Here is a 22,233-nt window from a genome sequence, read left to right as displayed (position 1 = left end):
AATTAAACTATAATTTAAGAAGCACATAATTTGTTCCAGTATATACAATATTATAGTACGCCAAATATTTCGACAATAACTGTGACCTTGATATTTAGCTTATAATGTTTGCCCTTGGGATAACGTGTTATGGTTTATATATTCTATTTTTCATAGATTACGTTACTGTGTTTCGTTATCATTTACACAGTGATCCTCGAGCAATACAGTAGTGGCGAGAGTCGCTTCGTATATTATTGAATTTTTTTGTAAAACGCGGTCGCGATTAATATCGAGAAATAGAATTCACTATGATTATAATGAATAATTAATTAATTTCCAAATGATATTTCGTTGCATATTCTTGTAGCTTATCTCGAGAGCTTTCCAAAACACTATAATTAAGTACCTTTTCGTTAAGTACTTTTTGAGTTATGAGGCTTGAAATAATTTCTTAATTTTACATAAACCGTAAAATATCTTGTAAAATATTCATTTTTCGATTATTTTACCTTAATACTTTTACGTACAAAATAATGAGAGGAATCGATTGGTGTAAAGAAAACACATAATTGTTTCGAAAAAAAAAATGTAATTTGCAATTAACAATTACATTTTTTTTTTCGAAACAATTATGTGTTTTCTTTACACCAATCGATTCCTCTCATTATTTTGTACATAAAAGTATTAAGGTAAGATAATCGAAAAATGAATATTTTACTAGATATTTTATGGTTTATGTAAAATTAAGAAATTATTTCAATCCTTATAACTCGAAAAGTACTTGATGAAAAAATACTTTATTATAGTGTTTTGGAAAGCTCTCGACATAAGCTATAAGAATATGCAATAAAAAATAGGTGGTTCCATTTAAGAAATTAAAGGTGTCCTTGACCTCACCTTAACGATGCCATCCAAGGTCAAACCAATGACGCCATCTTATGTTCCCCTCAAAACCATACAATTTTTGTCGAAAACGTTTTTCTCTAAAATGCTTAGTTTTTGAAAGAAAAGGGGTGTACGGGTGGTCTAGGACACCCTGTATATACAGTATGTATAATAAAATATCGTACGCAATTGTTACGCAATCGGGAATGTCGTGTAAAATGTTTCACGATCGTTATATTCTAATTAATGGGACTAACATAATGAACCGTATTTTCGCGAGTGAATGTGAAAGCTACAAAGAGAGAAGAATGAAAAAATTTAAGGAAGAGGAAGAGAAAATTTGGAAAGACATCGGCGATGAACGAAGTAACCGGAGATGTACGGTGAGTAATTTATAAATCATTTTCCATTTATACACACACACACACACACACACACACACACACACACACATATATATATATTTCTTTTATTCATGGATAAAAGATAATTATAATTACAAATATATTTAACAGACATTATAGTTGTGCAGTATTTTTATATTGTTTATAATTTTATAACTTTATATACTCTCAAATACGCTTTATATAGGATTTTATAAAGTTAATTAAATGTTTCTTGAATTGAGATACATTGCTAAATAAATTTTTACGATTGAAAGTTTTATGAAAATTTTATGATTACAGTGTTTATTTAAAATATATATAATATTAAACATTTAATATTGTTTAGGCACATAATAAAAATAAATATATTGAACTAAATATAATGAATATAAGAATTTATCATATGGTAGAAATTGTATACGATAAGAATGTAATTGATTCATTTAAAAAATTTTATAAAATTTGAAAAAAAATAAGAGTATATAATCAATAAAAATAAATATCAAAAAATATATTAAAATAGGAATTATAAACAAGATATTCTTTTTATTAAAAATTAATTTATTTTATTATTATTAAATATACAAAGACAAGTAATATATTATATTATTAAATATACGGAAATATTTAAATATAAACGAGGCTTTTTGTATAAAACAAAAAATTAAGTTAGGAAAAACAGCTGCATTAACGTGCAAATTTAAGTGTTTATAACAATATGAGAAGAAGTAGAATTTCAAAGTTCTTCAGTCAATTATATAACAGGATGACTGAGCAGCTAGTACAATTTGTATCATGATAATCATAAAGTTTTCAGTAAACAATAAAGTATCGGCGCCGAAATTTCACATAGATTGCTAAAGTTTAGAATTCTATGACTATTGCTAGTGTTACAATAAATAAAAAACTGCAAGAAAAACCATGAAATTGAAAACGCAAGTTGTATGCGCTGTTCAGAGTCATAGTACGTCTTTTTTTTCTTTCATCGGCACATAAAAGCCACATCAACGATGATCATGAAGACATATACACAGCAAAATTGTAACAATTTTATTGCAGATTTCATTTTTTTCGTTAATAAATTTTTACACTTAAATTTATATCGAAAATATCTTCATCATAATAAGATATTGTTGATAATGTTCTTTCATTTTTGATTTTCTGATTTTTATTTATCATTTTTGAATTGAAGTGCTATATAATATGTGTAATTGTAAATATGATAATATGTGTAATTCAAGAATCACCTTTATGTTAATTTTTTAATTAAAATTAGGAAATTTTGGGTATTATTTCTTTGCTGAAGATTTAAAAGAAAATGTTGTAAGAATATATAAATTTATCGGAAAATATATCAATATACAATAATACGTGTTCGATTTCTTTACATTAATACTTGTACTTTGTATTACAATAAAATAAAAATTTTCATATTGCAGCTAAAATTGTAATAAATAACAATTATATACGTATCATATATTGTATATATATAAACAGTGGCCTCTCTTATACATCGCAAACGATGAACTCTCGATTATGCGATTTTATAATTATCGATTGTCTCGATACTTCGCTACTTATTATTTTCTCATTTCAAATAGCGATACAACATACAGATTTCATAAATAAATAATAGATAAGTTTTAATTTTTTTTTATTACAATAAATTTTATAAATGGTCTTTGATTTATGTAATTTTCATAATTAAAGAGAAGATTAATTTTCTACTCGCGGATTATAATCGAGAATCAACACTGTGCGTTTTGATTAAAACATTTCATCAAATAACCATAACCATTGGAATATAAATATTTCTCGGCGATATAGTACTTTGGGCGTGGAACTCAAAATCACAGAGAGTCACAAATCTCCGTGTCAGGTTTACTCCAGTCCTTGTTTCTGCGAGAGAAATGGTCCGCGTACGATAATTATGGAAATGTTCTCGATATATTTCCGATCCATCCGAAAGAATCGCGATACGATTCCACATTCTCAGTCTCATAATTCGTGATTATTCATCATATCCAACTCCGTTCGATCATCCTCCAATATGTCGACGTCACCGTAACCCCAAACGTGGCTCCCATCGCCGCATCGGTGCGCTCTGCGATAGATCATCTCCGGCGAGACGTACTTTCGATCGTAGGCCCAACCGATCCGTGCGAAAGTATCGATAAAACCGGTAGTGAGATTGAATGGATAATCGCCCAATTCGCTAGTCTTATAATCCCATGGAAATACATGGTGATAATTGTGATATCCCTCGCCGAGCGATGCGATCGATACTGCGAAGTTCTCGACTGGCGAAATGTTCCTACGAATCATCATCAAATTGCTTATCATTTGGAATTTGTATCGCATGAAAATAATTTATTGGATTAAATAATTGCTAATTCTCGATCGTTCCATTATACGAGAAAATGACCACAGTTTTTTTTCTTGATAGGTTCACACCATGATTCAATACGTACTTGTCATAGGGCTTCTGCCCCCACAAGTGCGCCACGCTATTGACGCAGAAGGCTATGTTTAGATTTATGCAGAAGCGGAAATTGAAGTTCACCCAGAATGAGATCCATAATGATTCCGACCAGTAGTAATAAGGAACAACCACCGGTAGTCCAATGGTCAGAAGCGCAAATAGAGGTATGTACAATCTGCGAGATAAATTAAATAATGTAAAATTGCTCTCATGTTACGTATCTGAGAAAGAAACAACGTAATGAAGATTTTCTAAATCATATAAATATCATAAAATGATGGAGAGGTCTCTTTCTGATATACATATATATATAACTCCTATTCTCATATATTTTCATATATTTCATTTCACATGACAAGCTGAAAGAGAACGGTATGAATGAATGGTTGAATGTAAGTTAATAACCTTTTCTGCCACATAACTATGGAATCCTCTTCCAAGTCGCTCATGTCGATTGCTTTGCGTTTGGCAACGACATCGGGATGGGGTGTCGTAAAAAGCCACCCCACGTGCGCGAAGAAGAAACCTCTCCTTACGTCATGCGGATCCCCGTCGGTTTCACTATATTTGTGATGCACCCTATGGTCCAACGCCCACGTATACACATCTCTCTGTATAAAAAGACTATCGTTAAAAAGAGTGCAAAAAATCGTTAACTTTTATGTTTTTCGCAGATAAATATATTATGTATTCATATATTACGAAATATATATAAAAACATAAAAAATTCTTAAGTTTTTAAATTATACTTTTTTGAACGATAAGAATGCGGTTATAAGTATTTTATTTTCTAACGATCCATTTTAACAAAGAAAACATTATGCAAAAATTATAGTTCTTATGTAAAAGCTTACGTACTTGTCCTGTTATCGTGAACAGCAAGACTAGAAGCAGACGTAGGGGCCACTTTGCTTTGTAAGCCTTGTGCGACCATAATCTATGAACGCCAGCCGTAATGCCGAAGCCGGACGTATAAATCGTTATGAACACTATAATCATAAAAGCACATATCCATCAAAATGTATATTTAAGACTATACACATGCGGATGATTAAAGTGGAGCAACGAGATTGAAGTATTCGAGGATTCATTTACTAAGAATTGGATTTTGCGTTTTTTCAATATTTGCAAATTTTTTTTTTTCAATATTTGCAATGACTCAAAATCCTTGGCGCGCCCACACATATATGTGATAATATTTTAAATCATTGCAACTCCCATTTCTCTCTTCATTATTTGATATTCATATATACACACACATACATAACTTGTTTTCTTATTTCAAATGTTCTCGTATTTTCTTTTTAACGTTGATTTTTCTAAGAAGGATAGACAATTTTCGAGATTGATAACAAAAGTAATAAGCATAATAAATGAAATAAGTAACTGAGCTAAATAAATTGTGCAGCGTTTTTTATCAGCATTCTTTTCTCGTGTTCTTCAATTACCTAAAACGTGAAGTTGTATTTGTCATGTTGTGGAACGTGTCACCGCGAATATAGAAATCCGAGACACGGTGTTGTTATCGCGGTTTACTTTTTCATTTTACGCCAGCAGGCTTGCCGGCTATAAATGTCAAATCGAATACAAACACGTGCGTTCACATAATCGTACATCCCGTTACCGTACTTTCGCCGTAATTTCATCGTATGCATCGCGCGTGGTTGCACCCTGTCATTCATTTCTCACAATGTCGTGCGTGATTCAAGCTCCGTAGAATGTGGGTAAGTTGTACGCGGCTATTGCGAATTTACTTGCCAGGCGCCCGGCATCTTGGCGCTTGCATATGCATGACGAGCTAGACCGACTTTTACGGCTACATCGATGAACGTTTCGATTTATACGTTAAAAAAACTGCAAATTTACATTGCAATTAAGAGTCTAAAAAAGATATGACAACAAAGACATCAAGAGGGATTAATTTGTTTTTAATATGAATTTTTTTCACTATTTTTCTTTTTTTTTATAAGATAATGCATAATTATTATAAAATAATCTTTAAATACTCAACGACCATTGTGATATATATAAAGTAATTTACATTTACTTACGCATAAAATAATTTGCAAAGAAAAATTGTATATATAACAGCTGAGACATTTACGAATTGTTTATTACGTGATTTCATTCAAAACAATTGTAAATTGCATTGTAAAAATAACAGGTTCGTAGATAAAGAGTAAATTGATATAGTTATTATCGGTATAATTATTTTATATAGTATTTGGTAGTATTTCTTGGTATATTTCTAGTATTTTGTGTGCTTATGACGCCAGCGTTACAGCACTCTGACATTATGTATCGTGATTAATCGCAAACGATGCGAAATTACAAATGACTATCTTCTTGTGTCATTGCAATTAACAATAAATTAATATTTACTTCCAACATTCCCACATTTCAAGGATCATTATAGATCAACACATGAAATAATTCTAACATCAATTCATGCATATTATATAATAAAATTATTATAATTATGTATATTGAAAAAGTATTCAAGCTCGAATTATTATATATAATTATTATAAAATCATTAAAAAAAGATCTTAATTTATAACTCAATTATATAGAATTAAAAATAATACATAATGGAAAATAATATTAATTACCATTTATTCGATATTATGATATGAAACGATACTAATTGATTTGTAAACTCTCATAGATGATTAATTTAGAATTAATAGGATGATTTAATTAAAATGTAAAGTTAAGTAAATATTGCGTTGTGATATATATTATTTTATTTCTAAACTTATGTAAGATATTCAGGACGTAAAAATCTTTTATTATTACACAGCCTGTAAAATTCATGAAAAGATATTCATATCAAAATTATGGTGTTGCGGTTAAAAAAAAATATTCTTTTCGTAGAATAAGCGAGTCGATATTCACACATTAAGGAACATTGAAATTGCAAGAGTTGGAAGTAAGCGACAGATGCTAAATATATCAAGGAAATTTCCCTCACCCCATAGCGTCGTAAACAATTTCGCTTGCGTAAGCACCAAGTACAGCCCATAGAGGAAACCAGCGTGTATGAAGATTTGCGCGCTGAGATCCAGCCACTTGATCCGCGGTACATATACGTCCTTGGCCGTTGACTCAATGTCCTTCTGCGCTATCGCTTCGTCCACGTTCGCGATCTGTCTCTTCTTAAGCGTCGCGCTGTAAATCTCCATCTCCGGCGTGGTGCACATGATGGGCGATGTCTTCTCCTCGTCCGGCGACATCCTCAATGAAAACGCGTCTCTTCCGTCGCGTCTTCGTGATACTCTCGTAAGTACACCTGGGGACTATCTGTCGCCGATAAGCCCGCCGTCGATCTTCCGGCACGCGAATCGGCTCAATCGCTGCTCTGCATTTCAAGTAGCTTTCTCGAGGTTGGCCAATGCGTGTGACGCGATTTTGGTTGCGCTGTTGTATCGCGTGGAATTGATATAGGAATGAGCCTCGAATCAAATGTAATTTGGCACAAAACAATAATAAGCAGTACTCTGAAAAAAGAAACATACATCGTTTAATATCTCTTTCTCGACAATGCGTCAATTGTATAAAAATAACGTCAGATTTGTTAAAAAATTTGTTCTGAAAATAATGTCGAGAATATCTCTTATAATTTCACGTGGAGTATTCTAAACTGGAGTAATCTAAATCAAAAACAATCATATTTCAAAACATATTGATTGCTGATAATGTCAACTTGTTCATATATAAGCTTGTCCGATAAGATTATATATTTCCAAGTATTCTTGAAAATGCGTTATCAAAAAATTATTTATTCTATTTATTCTACTATTATTATATAATATTAGATTATTATTGTTTCATCTCTCTCATTGTTTGCGCTTGTTCAATTAATTCGGTCATATTTGATCAGCTGTGCGCATTAATACAAGATTAACTTTTTATCATTATCAATTTCTAGTTATTGATGTTGAAATTATCTTAATTTGCAGAGCATGGATTATACGGAATCAATCTTAGTTTTTTTATAGTCAGCAAATGTCTAACAATATTTTCAAAACTATACGAATATATGTGAATTCAAAGCAAGGCTGCTTATCATTAACACGTTACGTACGTTTCAGCTTGTAAATCAGCCGAGCATAACCGCGAGAATGTTTTCCATGTTTAAACTATGAAATACGTGATAATCTGTAAATCCTCGACCCAATACGTTAAATATTAAATATATTACTATTTGCGAATAATCTTGCAGTTAACATGTCCGTAACATGAGTTGCACATGAATGAATTAGATATCCGTAAATAGATAGAAAATAATAATTTGCAATATTATAGTGCATTAGATTCATAATTCTCGGATAAATACATTGATAACCCCATGTATGTGTGATAACTATATTGATGACTTACATAAATATATTATTGATAAATATAATGACGTAAGTAACACGTGCGCACGTATGTATGTGTATATAAAAGTATTTATCTAAGCACATGCTACTAATATATACACTGTTTCTACGGTTCGTATTTTTATATAATCAAAATATAATGCGATAAAAGTTAATATGTATAAGTTTTTTAAAGCGTATCATCAATTGACAGTAATTAGAAAAACCTATTTATTGTTTTATCAGGAACGATATCCTATGAACAAATGCCGATATATGTTTCATATAAGTTCCTATCGCGACACCAAATTGTATAACGGTATAAAAGAACTAAAATTAAAAAAACCAAACTCATAAAATGAAAATGTAATGAATATACTTGGCAATCTAATTTGTAAGAGACGATAACAGTGTAGTAAAATGACGCTATCGCTTAAAGCGCAGTAATGCTGTATGCATTACGCAGGCATAGCATGTAATAAAAATCAAGTAATTATTTCTCATAATAATAACTGACTATCACATATATATAGATTTATAAACACATCGTTATTCTTATAATTCTAAGTTTACACAATCTCAAAAAATATAGATTATAATTTTAAAATAATTTAAAATCTTGAATCTCTCTCTTCATATCTCTCATCACTTACTTACGCAATGAAATTTTTGCAATGAATTTTCTCACAAGGTGCGATTTATGTTTGTCCGAAGATCGCCTATATAACGATACAATATCCATTGATAATTGGTTATTCATCTGAACTTCAATGTCAAACTTCGAGGCAATGACAAGAGAATCGATTCATCGATTAATAAACTTCAACTCGAAAATAATTTGTTGCGTCCATTGACATCTGAATAGATAGACGGAGCCTTTTGAGAGTAGCTGATAAATGCAGTAAGGGGGGAGTGCATGAACTTCGGTTAATTCCGTCAACGTTCGACTATATTCGGCACAATTTGACATTACATGACGATCATTCCATTGACATCATCGATTCTCAACCAGATTTTCACAGAAATGTTTAAAAAGTGTTTATTTAGAGAAAATCGCTAACGCCGCTAAATATAAAAATAATATAAAAATATATAATAATATTAAATAATATATAAAATATACATACATACATATATATATATATATATATATATATATATATATATATATATATATATAATATTATGTATATATATTATTTAATAAATAAATAAATAAAGAAATAAATATATATATTATATATTAAACAATATTAAATATATATAAATTTAAAAATAATATAATAAATATAAAAATAATATGACATTAGTCACAACACAACTTCGCACAATACATGTGAGCTGAACTTTGATGTCGATTGGAGTCGAATTATTAAGCGATCATTATCCGGAATAACCGAATTCAACCGAAGTTCATAGAGTCCTCCCTTACCGCGAATATCAAAGCCCCCCTCGTCCTAATCGATAGCTAATGCTCCGTCTATCTATTCAGATGTCAATGGTTGCGTCTTCTATCATGTGTGTGAAATTAGACTATTTTAAATTCGCTATTGCTTTGTATATACATTTTTTCTCGCTAATTAATAATAAATCTAAATTATTTAAAAATATAAAAAATTCTTATTATTGTGTACATACAAAAAAGTATGAGTGTTTATATTTATTATTTATTTTATTTCTTTCATGATATTATATTAATATCTCTTACACAAAATTATATAAAAAAATTATTACAATTTTGCATAATGTTTCAATATTAGAAAAATAATCAAAATAATGCATGGTTTTTTTGCAACAAAAATTATAGAATGTAGTTATTAAATTCGCAATACGATATATATTAATGGATTAAAATAAAATAGGATACTCTTATATTTATTGAATTTTGTTAAAACAAAGATTTAATTGCTAGCGTAGATGTAATACTTGAACTGAAATGTTGCATCTTAGATTCTTAAAACTTCTTATTAAATCTTTTTATTAATTTCAATTTCGAGAAAGAAGCACGATGCTTGAATGATCGACAAATATGAGGGCAAAGGATCTATTGCAATTTAAGATTATTTATGATATTATATTAGAAAATGCGTGAGTTTAAGGAAGAATTTGAAAAGCGTATACATAATTCCATACATAAAGATATTAAAATAACGTTAATTGTAACAATAATAATATGTTTTGAAAATTGTAGCATAATATAAATTTTATTATAGTTGATATGTATATACACTCGAACCTTTGGATTTTATAAATATTTAAGATAAAAAGTACTCGTTTTCACATGTCTCTCTTTCAGACCTTTTTCTTGTTGACTAGAAATTCAATCGATTGACGTTCTTGAGTGCTCTGAAGAACGCGCTGTTGCGTCTTGTCGCGTCGCAATAGCAACGTCCATGTCGCCAACTTAGTCATCAACATTCTCAGTATTCCGGAGGTTGTCATAAAATCGTGTTATGTGATACTTTTTTGACCGATCTTATATTCTGCTTGCAATGCAGAGGTTAACCAAAACATGACAAAGAGATTTATGACAAAGCGTGACGTAATCCACGCCAGCGCGATCCTCGTTCTATTTTATATTTATCTGTTGGATGTTTTAATAATATTCTTTTTATACAGTACGATTAATATGCTGAATATCAATTATATCAATATCGTTATATTACATTGAAAAATTACATTGGAAATGCGCACGTATATTCTCTGCAAAATTATAATGATTGATTTTCAATTTATTATTTCTATACATAGATCATATACTATACAATGTAATATTATCGATTTACTAACGAGAACATACGGTCGATAGACGAACTATCGCATAAAGTCGATTATATAGGACGTATTACTTAGAGAGTGTTATCTATATAAGAACGCTTGGATCTATAATAGGAGGAAGATAATAGCGAAAAATTCTTAAACGAGAGCTCGATAATATTTTGAATAGATATTAATGATGTTGAAAGGCATCGAACATTTTCTAACATTTGGTCAATATCGATTTATGTAACAATAATAAGTTTCTCATTAAGCTAATTTCTCTTATTGCTTACTTAAATTAGCGTTTATTCGTCCTACTCTTCAAATGTAACCGACACAATAATGAAGACAAAATAATATCCTTATTAAAAGCAATAAAAGTGATAAAATATATAGATAAAGTATAAGTTGTTTAAAATAATATGCACATTTGATAAACAAAATGATGCGGGATAAAAATTAAAATATGATTTTTTTCTCTGTATTTCAAGCTTGATATAAATACTATATTTTGTTATAGGACATTTAATATTTTAAAATTAAATATATATCTTGATAATATATCTGTTAATCTTGTAGATTTAAACTTAGATTTTAAAATTAAATCTATCTAAAATTAATTAACAGACAATATTTATTTGCATTTACGTTGTTTATTGAAAAAATAATAAAATAAAAAATCGTTTTCCAGTCTCTTTTAAATTCCATTTTAAATTATTTGTTCACTTTTCACATTTGTGATGTACAAGATCATCTAATTCGTTTCAAAGAAATATCATGACATGCATCAAATTTGCATTTATTCCTTTGTATAAATATTCCATGTAAAACTGGACTTCTTTTTCTTTTCTTCTTATTATCAGTGCATATCGTTATTTTATTTAATTTTCATGAGATAATAAGAATTATAAAAGAGTTAATTGCATTTTTATGTCTCGCATGAAAAATTTAAGAAAGTTATCTTGAGTTCAGAAGTTTTCCGATCAACTTAATTATGTGGGCGCCGGACCAATCCCATTACGAGACCACTTTCGGTCTATTTAGAATTTAAAGGTCAATTCGTAGCATGTAGGAATGTAGACTTTGGAATTTGAATGTGCCGGAATTATATCAATCTCCTTCTGTGCACAATAAATGTTGCACATGTAAGTACTATCTGAACAATAGAAATTTTGATGATCTTTTTTTGTATCTTTAATAGTTTTATCAATAATTAAATATACGGAAATAAACGATATTTAAATCATATTTTTTAATGTTTCTGGAAATAATAATTTAATAAATTTCTTAGCAAGCGAGAGTTCTCTCATCAAGTCTAATCTATTTTTTATAAACTTATATTTAAATATTTTTTAACATTTAAATGGAAAAATATATTAAAACATCATTATGCATAAAGTATATTATTCCTATTGATTTTAATTCCTTGAAAAATTATACTATGCGTGTGTGTGCATGTATATCCTATTAATTTTTTCACATAAATATATATCTTTTTAATTTTTTTGTATTTACATGAAGTATTAAGATTACATATTTTCATAATTATTGGCACGAATAATATTTTCGCAAAATATTTAATAGAATAATTATAGATTTTAAATAATATTTATGTAGACAATACGCACAATGTGTAATGTAATGACTATTATCATACGTGCGACATTAAACACAACTCGTTATCTAATTGCGAAAATTGATCCGCGAGATTCAGCAGCACGAATCGTGTGATATCTGCTTGACAATTGCAAACAAATGCGTCGCATACGATCGATATTTCCTCGTTCGCAAATGCGGTTTCAAATATCACACTTTCAATCTTTGACAATGATAAACGTATGTAGAAATGACATTCTATCGCAACGCGGTACTGTATTCTTTCCTACTGACCTCCTTTTGTTAGATATTACATTACTTGTTTTTTAATTCATTTAGTTGTTCATGTAACAATGGTTCAATGCCATTTTGCATCGCATTTTTGTTTTTATTTTGACGGAATTATTAAATTGAATTATTTGAAAATTAGCTATTTTTAATTTTAATAATCATAAAAATTGAAAGTGTTTATTTTAGTCGATTTTCTTTAAAAAAATGTTATTTTATTATTATTATAAAAATTATTTTATATTCTATTATTTTTCTCTTTATATAATTATGATTTATATATGATATAAATTAATGTATAATTTATATTGGAAAATAAAACTATATTTTAAAGTTGGAAAGATTTTCGCGCCGCATACCCGTTATATCACCGAAAATGAGATAAATGCGTTGTTTCAGTGGCGCTATAGATTGTAAGTATGTACATAAAGGGTTTAATTTTCTTATCAGTATAAAGTCATTCACATTCTCGCATTTCAATACTATCTATTTTGTATAATTTAATCGGTCTATTCTTAACATGATAAGTTATCTTGCTGAAGTATTCATGCAAAAATTATAAAATTATAAATTATAAATTATAAAACACAAACAGACTTTATTACAATTAAATATAAAAAAATTATTTTGTTTTTTAATCTGCTACCGACTAATTCAGTCAATCACAATTAGCTGAAGCTGATTCATTTCGTTATAATCGAAAAATATATTTGGCATAGATTATGAAATCGAATTGAATCGATTAAGCGGAACAATTATTAAGCATATTACTGGGAAGTTAAAAATATTGGATAATTGCTTATACAAGAAATTTCTTATCATATTATGATTATTTCTCGAGATAGATAACTATAATTCCATACACCTGTGCCTACATACACCTGTGCCTACATGCACCTTATCAGACGATAGCGAAGAAATAAAAAATCACAAAGATGATATAGATTGTACGTATATGCATTGATACTCTGTCCTATGAATTGATCGCATAATGAATCATTATTCGAACTGAACGATATTATAATCTCAATATGACTCACTAATATATATATGTATTCACTCTTGCCATCAAAGGAACAACGATGTAACTTATTTTGTAATAATAATATAGATTGTTTTTCGCAAAATATTCCCGAGGCTTATTATGCTATTAATTTTAGCATACATTATAGAATAATAAACGTTTTAAAGAATACTATAAAAATATCTCATATCTATATACATATATACATATATGCATATATATATATATATATATATATATATATATATATATATATATATATACAGGGTGTTTCATTTTAATCGCCCCAGGCAAATATCTCGAAAAATATGGAAATTATGAAAAAATGTTTCCGACAAAAGTTGTATGGTTTCGAAGGGGCCATAAGATAGTAACATTGGTTTGACCTTGAACAGTCATTTGAAGGTCACATAAAGGTCACCTTAAATTTCTTAAATGGAACCTACTATTTGTCATTGCATATTCTTGTAGCTTATCTCCAGAGCTTTCCAAAACACTATAATTAAGTACCTTTTCGTTAAGTTAGTACTTTTTGAGTTATGAGGCTTGAAATAATTTCTTAATTTTACATAAACCGTAAAATATCTTGTAAAATATTCACTTTTCGATTATCTTACCTTAATACTTTTACGTACAAAATAATGAGAGGAATCAATTAGTGTAAAGAAAACACATAATTGATTCCTCTCATTATTTTGTACGTAAAAGTATTAAGGTAAGATAATCGAAAAATGAATATTTTACATGATATTTTAAGGTTTATGTAAAATTAGGAAATTATTTCAAGCCTCATAACTCAAAAAGTACTTAACGAAAAGGTACTTAATTATAGTGTTTTGGAAAGCTCTCGAGATAAGCTACAAGAATGTGCAAAAATATATAGAGTGTTCCATTTAAAAAAATTGAAGTGACCTTCACGTGACCTTCAAATGACTCTTCAAGGTCAAACCAATGGTACCATCTTATGGCCCCCTCGAAACCATACAACTTTTGTCCGAAACATTTTTTCATAATTTCCATATTTTTCGAGATATTTGCCTGGGGCGATTAAAATGAAACACCCTGTATATATATATATATATATATATATGTTATATATATTATATTATTATATTATTATATTATTATATTATTATATTATAATATTATATATTATATTATATTATATTATATTATATTATATTATATTATATTATATTATATTATATTATATTATATTATATTATATTATATTATATTATATATTATATATTATATATTATATATTATTATATATGTTTCGTTAACATATATATATATACATATATATATATATATATATATATATATATATATATATATATATGTTAACGAAACAATTACTGTAATTCTAAATTAATTGCGTCCCAGGTCTTAGGTATTGCTCAGTTTCCCATTTCTTGACATGCGTGTGGAGCATGTATTTTTGTAAGGAACTATAAATAACATCGTGAAGAGTGTTCACCGGAAAAGTGAATGTGAGTTCTTTTCAATTGAGGAACTGTAATAATCTAAGATAGCTCTCTCGCGTAGCGCAACAATTTTATTGGAAATTCACTGCTATGAAACGATATATGTACAGGGTGTGTCATCGACAAATTTATCTTCTATATCTGTATATATCCTATAATCACATTATCTTGTTTTGAGAATTATATACCTATTCATATAACAAGTGAAAACTCAACTTTCATAATTAAAATGATAAAAAATAATTTCATTTGCAACGCGAGAAAAAAATTATTAACATTTAGATAATAAGAATTAATTAAATATAATCACGTAGAACTAGGTTTACTGATAAACTTTGATCAGTCTTCCCTTGTGTGATAGTGATTGAGAATTGAGTAAGGTAATAAATAAGAATCGGTAGAAACTTAAACAAAGGAGAAAATTTAAGACTTCTTGTTCACATAATATAAATATATGATATAATATGAAAAATAATATAAGAGAGAGAGAGAGAGAGAGAGAAGTATATTAATCCTTATAATAAAAAATGTATTATTTTGTTTTTGAATTAGTTCCAGTTATATATATATATACGAAACTTGAAACACTTTGTCATTCTTTTCTAATATCTCATTCTAAATTATTTCGATATTTTTGTATAAAATTCGATATAATATAAACTAATTTCGCACCGATTAAATTATAGATTAATCTACACAGTCAATTAAAGTCAAATGATATAAATAGCGATGATTAGTATCAAAGTAGCATCTACAGTTTGGTATAGATAGTAAAGTTATTTGATTAGGTATGCGATGACGCATAAAGTGACATGATAGTTGAAAAATTGACAGTGAAATGAAAAAAATGGACTTGCAAACACATCATTCTGTCGTTTCATTTATTTTATTGGACGTTAAATGATTTTTTTAAAATAAGATATCTAACGCGATACCCATCAATGATCAAAGTCGAATACAACTTGATTGGGCTCTTCAAATCAACTTCGCAATGTGCTTTAAATATATTTCTATCATATAGCAAAGATTCATTATAAATAATTATTAAATTAAAAGACAAACAAAGTATAACAAAATATAATTTTCTTCGCGAGAGCAAGAAAAAGAAAAAGTGTCCGCATAAATGACTTTTTTTGTCAGAAAGTGCATTTTTTTCATAAAATTTTTTTCTCCAATATATGTAATAAAATAATATTAAGTATATTTATGTAACACATGAACATGTTTTAAATTTTTCCGCTATATGAGTGAATTTTACAAAGTACATATTAGACTCTAATGTAATAAAAGATAATTAAAAGCGCACACACTATTATTTTCGTGACGATAAAGTGCATTAAAGCAAGAAGTGTAAATTAGAGAATCCTATTCCACGCGCTTTCTCGCAATATTGTCGCGATCAATAGACGAGAGAAGTATTGTTGCAAAAGATAGACGTCATGACGGCAATTTAATTCTACAATTCACGAAGTGACCCAATCCATCCGTAGTATCGTCTTTGTTTCATTTGTAACCGCCTGCGTTTAATCGGAATTTAGTTCACGGTCGAATCGTTCTTCATTCTATCTGTTCTCGTTGTCGAGAACTTTTTAATAATATCTCGAAGTATCCTTAAACAAATTCGCGAAAGCCATATAAAAAAGAATTACAAAAATGATTTTATCACGTGAAATAAAAGCACACAAGTAAATTCCTATTCAAATTTAATGCAGTTATTAATGAGCGGAATATTTAAAAAAAGCATAATCGCTTATAAAATTTGCTGTGTAAAAGATCTTAAAATGACATGAATAAAATTTGCTGTGTAGAAGATCTTAAAATGACATAAAAAAAAAAGAAGAGAATGTGCACTCTTTTTAATTAATTCAATTAATTTATTAAATAACAAAGAAACATATAGAATGCTAAGATTTCAGAATTATCAGTCGTGTATAAGTTTAGGAAAAAGTGCAAATTCATTCGATGAATCTTATATTTGAATCTAGGCTTATTATTACATATGTATGTTACATAAGACATATAACAAGCAAGTGCCTGTCATGGTTCAAAAAATATTTTAAAATCACCTTGCATTATGATGAATCATAAGAGACATATATAAATCAACGAGAGTATCATGAAAATTAACCAAATTTTATTTTTTAAGATAGAATTAAAAAAAAAATTTCCTATATCGTTTTCAACTCCAGCTAATATACATATATCAATTTCATGACATTTCTTTTGCAAAAAATAATTATATTATTTATTAAGCTTACTAAAGACGTCTTATAATTCACGACAAAATTCAAGACAGAATTCATGATAGAATAAAATTCATAATTTTTTTAAATTTTGTTGCGAATTATAGTATTCGTCTGAAATATATTTCGATTTTTAATCAATTTTAATTGTTTCAATAACCAATAATTGATACTTTTATGATCTTGCTTGCTTGCATTTATTCATTTCCATGACTTAATGAATAATATGATATAAATGAATAATTTGATAATTATTTATGTCGTTATAGATAAAAATTTACGCAAATTTAATTAACAAGGCACTGAATTATGATCTTGCAAATTATCAAAAAATAATCTGTTCATTTTGTATTGAAAAGGTTATCTGTCGATACACCAAAAATGACATCAAGTATTTATAACGGAATTTTACGGAAGTTTAAATATGCATCATCCTATCTTCAAACTTTTTAGCCACCGATTGATAAAAATTATTTTCATATTTATCTATTTAAATCAAAATATATTAAGGTAAAATTATACAATAAATGGAATTAATGATATCATATGAATAAACATATAAATATAATGAAGTTCAGGGTTAAGATTACATTTTTGTTTTTAAAAGATTAAGAAGCATACATTTCATCATTCGTGGATCAATTATGCAATAATCAATGAAACTGTCACGTGATTCTCTGTTAGTTATTCTGTAACATTTTAATCTTATCTTTTGAAAAACATCTTTTGATTACAATGTGATGTTTAGTAATATAATAATTGGTGACTCAAACTATAAAGAGTACAAATATATATAATTTTATTTTGACTCGATCTTCAGAAATATAATTTGCACGTAAATGTATTGCACGTAAATGTATTAAAAAATTAAAGAAAAACTGATTAACATTATATTAAAAATAAAATGAAATAATTATATTGGAAGTAAAAGTGATGTGTAATGATCTTAAGGATTGTTCAGAAGTCGACTCACAAGATCATATGACAATATTAAATAGCGGGATATATGCTTTCACTTTCAGACTTAATACTTTCAGATTTTTACCTACATAATACTTCTTCATTTAGTGGAAATAATGATGAAAAAAATATCTACAGGTAATTATATATGCCACATATGCAGCCCTTTTGAAAATCGGATGAAATGTTGAAAAAATCTACATTGTATCTATACAATAAAAATGATTTGAAAATATATATTATAAGCGTTGAGAAGAGCTCTCTTTAAAATTAACAATTAGAAAGAAACAATAGGCAATAGAGAGCATGGGAATTAAATTTAACTTAAAGTAAAGTAAATAATCAAAAAATATAATTCGTTACAGTGATACAAAAAACTCGAATAAATTCTTAACGAGATTTTTCAAAGTGATGAAAACAACGGTAATAGAAATATGTACATAAATAGGCGCCTTTATGTACATATTTCTATTACCGTTGTTTTCATCACCTTGAAAAATCTCGTTAAGAATTTATTCGAGTTTTTTGTATCACTGTAACGAATTATATTTTCTGATTATTTACTTTACTTTAAGTTAAATTTAATTCCCATGCTCTCTATTGCCTATTGTTTTTTTCTAATTGTTAATATATATTATATTAAAAATCGATTATTTCTTAAAATTATCGGAAGAAAATGATTGCATCGATATCGATTAGCATTAAGATAACTTAACGAATCCCTTATTTTTATCTTTAATGTAAATTGATAATTACATACCTTTTTCTAAAATTATATATATGATAGGACATGAAAATTTTTCAAACAAACATATTTATAAAGTGAATATAAGTCAGTTTATCGTCAAGTAATAATTATTATTACAAGTTTATCATAAGTATAAATGAAATAAACGTTTGAAGTAACATCCTGTAAAATAAAAATATCAAATAAGAAGTATTTACACAAATCAAATTTAAAGAGCTCTAAGAAATAATCAATTCTTAAAGGAAAACAATATTAATCCTTCAGACTGGCAGATATTCATGAAATATGAATTGTGTAGCCATGACATGATTGTGTGCATTGAATTAAAATTAACTGAGATTTGATCGATCTTTCGTTCCTCTATAAAGACAAAGTGATAGAAAGGAACAAGAGGAAGTTTGAGAATCTCACTTGACTTTAATTATTTATTGCGATTAAGATTCCTAGTGAATATTACAATTTAGGGTCGTTAAGAAGTCTGACGTCAGGCATGCCTCGATTCGCCGTAATGGATGATTTGTGGAGTGGTTAAACGGTCGACAATATTTACTTATCATGTTATTTGCAATTTCGAATATATACGGAAAAACATCTCTCGTTTGCGCCAAGTTTACCTTGTGGGATTATTAGATATATCTTTATCTCTCTTTCATGTGTACATGTCTTACCTGCCGATACATAAACGATGATTCTAGGAATTGTTAAGCGCGTTAAAATACACGGTGTGTGTATGTGTGTGTATATGTGTCATGTTGATAGCGAATTACATGAAAAAATGTGGAATAACATAAAAATAAATTGTATATAATACATAAATTATATCTGGAATATTCATCCTCGAACTTTAGATAAGATAATTGACTTGAAATATAACTATCTAACAATTTCAAAATATACAAATGTTTTTGCTGATTACAACATCTATCATGCCTCAACGGATATGTCGCGTGAATATTATCCGAATATTTCAACGATTTCCAGCATTTGGCAAGTGTACGTCGTATGTAATCTTAACTGTATCTTATTCCCTATCTAACTGTATCCAAATCGAGATTCCGGGAGCGGCGCACTTACCGGCAGAATATAACGTGACTTTCCTGTTCTTCCTCTCCCGTATGACTTAACAGGAAATCGCGGATCCTCTACGATAACGTGCTATGACGATAAATCCATCTCGCGGACTCAGATCTCTGGTTCAGATTTTATTCGGATTTGTAACTCAAATGCATGTAGTTGCATCGTCTTGTTCGTTATAAACGTACGCGAAATTCCAAACATCAACGACATCAATTGTTTAAAGGACGAAGAGTCGATTTTTGTAGGGCACGATGTATAAAAAAAAAAGCGATCCGCAAAATTGGCGTCGTTTTTAGCGACACGTGCCGATCATCTGTTTAAAGAGCGTCCGTTCGCGGAGTCACTGGGATTAAAAGACTCCGAATTTGACACCCTCTCGGAGATATATCCCTCGTAATTTAAAAAAAAAAACACAATTTCTCTCATTCTATCGCCTCGCATGTGTGTATTCGAGATTTTCGCCGCCGTGTTTTTTGCGCGTTTTAAAAACAGATCGAATTAAATCGCAAGCTGTTGGTAAGGGTGTCTTCATCAGTGCGTCGCCGCCGATACTCACCGGTAGAAAATTCCGGAGAAAAGCCGCGTCGACTTCCGACAGGACGTGCGCACGAATGCAAACTGCGCGACAAGCCGGCTTTCATGCGGCGTCACAATCCCCCGTTTCGGAACATTGCCAGCGGCATCGTAATCGGCGCCGACATAGCTGGATTCCTATCTCTTCTGTTACAGATGGCGCGCCATGAAAATACACGAGTTCAAGTAACAATAAAAAAAAGAAAGAAGGGGGAGATTACGGTTAAAATATAGTTCTAAAATATAGCATGTATATATCAAAAGAATCTGCACATTCGTGCATATCGAAGTAAACAATAAAAACTATAAAAAAATAGAGAATAAGAGAAACGATATGATTATTCATCACCGTTTTCAATACCTTTATTATTGCCCCTGTACTCTCGATTACTTGTAAGACATTCAGGTATTACGTATAGACTAACGCATGGATTAAAGTATGAACGCATTCTTTTGAAGCCATGAAACAATTTTGGAGTATTTGGCGGAAGAAAGATGATACTCTTTTTTTTTTAAAGATATACAAATTAAAATATAATTCTTTTTTTCAATTTATATCTTTTTATATACATTGAAATTATTTTGAAGAGATTTTTACTAATTGTAAGCTTTTTAAATTTTGGAGCAGAAGTTCACATTTTGGAGTAAAACATGTGGAAAAAATTAAAATAAATATAAAACGTAACATTAAATTCAGCTTTAAGGGATGTAAATATATAGCACAATTTTTCTATTTATTTTTTTAAGTAAATATTAAAAATTTTAATTTGAAACACGAAGATATTTAATGTTTGATTATGCCCCTGTATTCCCGACTACTTGTAAGACATCCACGTATTACACAAGCGAACATATTCCTTTGAAACCACGAAACAATTCTGGAGTAATCGAAGAAAGATGACTCTTTTTTTCTAATGATATTATCTTGTATAAATTAAAATATATATATTTTTCTCAAATTATGCATTTTTATATACATTAAATTTTGAAGAGGAGATTTTTACTAGTTAAAATTTTTTTAAATTTTGGAGCAAATTTATATATCGAAGCAAAATCCTTCCATTTATTTAATTTAGTAAACATTAATAGAATTTTCATTTAAAATATAATCATGATGATATTTAATGTTCAAATTATGCTTGAATTAATAAAATGATTAAAATTTCTTACATTAATTTTATTAAGAAAAAATTATATCTTATGTTTGTGAAATGCACATATAAGCATAATATCTAATATAAACTGTACTTCGAACAAGAGGATAAACCTAATATATACTTAATTGAAAGAAAAATCGATTTATCTATTTATTGATATATGTGGTCGGTTATAGCGTGCATCTTGACGTAGATTAAGAACGACATGATAGTTTCAA

The 22,233-nt window shown here is 28.5% G+C and overlaps 1 protein-coding gene and 1 long non-coding RNA gene across 5 annotated transcripts; both read right to left on the bottom strand.

Moving 5' to 3' along the window:
* Positions 1 to 1,793: 1,793 nt before the first annotated feature.
* Positions 1,794 to 20,992, bottom strand: LOC145961438 (acyl-CoA Delta-9 desaturase). Of its 4 annotated transcripts, none has more exons than XM_083081602.1 (6): positions 20,842 to 20,992; positions 6,710 to 7,235; positions 4,594 to 4,724; positions 4,141 to 4,346; positions 3,725 to 3,910; positions 1,794 to 3,567 (listed from the first exon to the last, which is right to left on the bottom strand). In XM_083081602.1, exons 2-6 carry the CDS (start codon positions 6,969 to 6,971, stop codon positions 3,252 to 3,254), a joined length of 1,101 nt encoding a protein of 366 aa, XP_082937728.1. In that variant the 5' UTR covers positions 6,972 to 7,235; positions 20,842 to 20,992; the 3' UTR covers positions 1,794 to 3,251. The 4 variants fall into 4 exon arrangements, with proteins under 4 accessions (XP_082937728.1, XP_082937745.1, XP_082937736.1 ...); XM_083081619.1 differs by lacking the exon at positions 20,842 to 20,992 and adding an exon at positions 20,283 to 20,441; XM_083081610.1 differs by lacking the exon at positions 20,842 to 20,992 and adding an exon at positions 8,757 to 8,871.
* Positions 10,285 to 13,998, bottom strand: LOC145961387 (uncharacterized). Its single transcript, XR_014435634.1, has 2 exons — positions 10,766 to 13,998; positions 10,285 to 10,683 (listed from the first exon to the last, which is right to left on the bottom strand). It is a non-coding gene; the product is annotated as an uncharacterized LOC145961387 (long non-coding RNA).
* Positions 20,993 to 22,233: the final 1,241 nt, after the last annotated feature.

This window comes from Camponotus vicinus, unplaced genomic scaffold, assembly GCF_025532165.1.
Source record: "Camponotus vicinus isolate PSW18456_S1 unplaced genomic scaffold, iyCamVici1.0 SCAF_1, whole genome shotgun sequence".
Taxonomy (NCBI): Eukaryota; Metazoa; Arthropoda; class Insecta; order Hymenoptera; family Formicidae; genus Camponotus; species Camponotus vicinus.
This window is presented reverse-complemented; position numbering and strand designations above follow the sequence as displayed.

Bases quoted from the DNA above. Each gene is read 5' to 3' on its own strand.
- LOC145961438 (XM_083081602.1), bottom strand. From the start codon at position 6,971: ATGTCGCCGGACGAGGAGAAGACATCGCCCATCATGTGCACCACGCCG. The intron at 4,725-6,709 runs GTGAGGGAAATT...TTATGATTATAG, and splicing joins ATTGTTTACGACGCTATGGG to TGTTCATAACGATTTATACG. The intron at 3,911-4,140 runs GTTATTAACTTA...TTTATCTCGCAG, and splicing joins ATAGTTATGTGGCAGAAAAG to ATTGTACATACCTCTATTTG.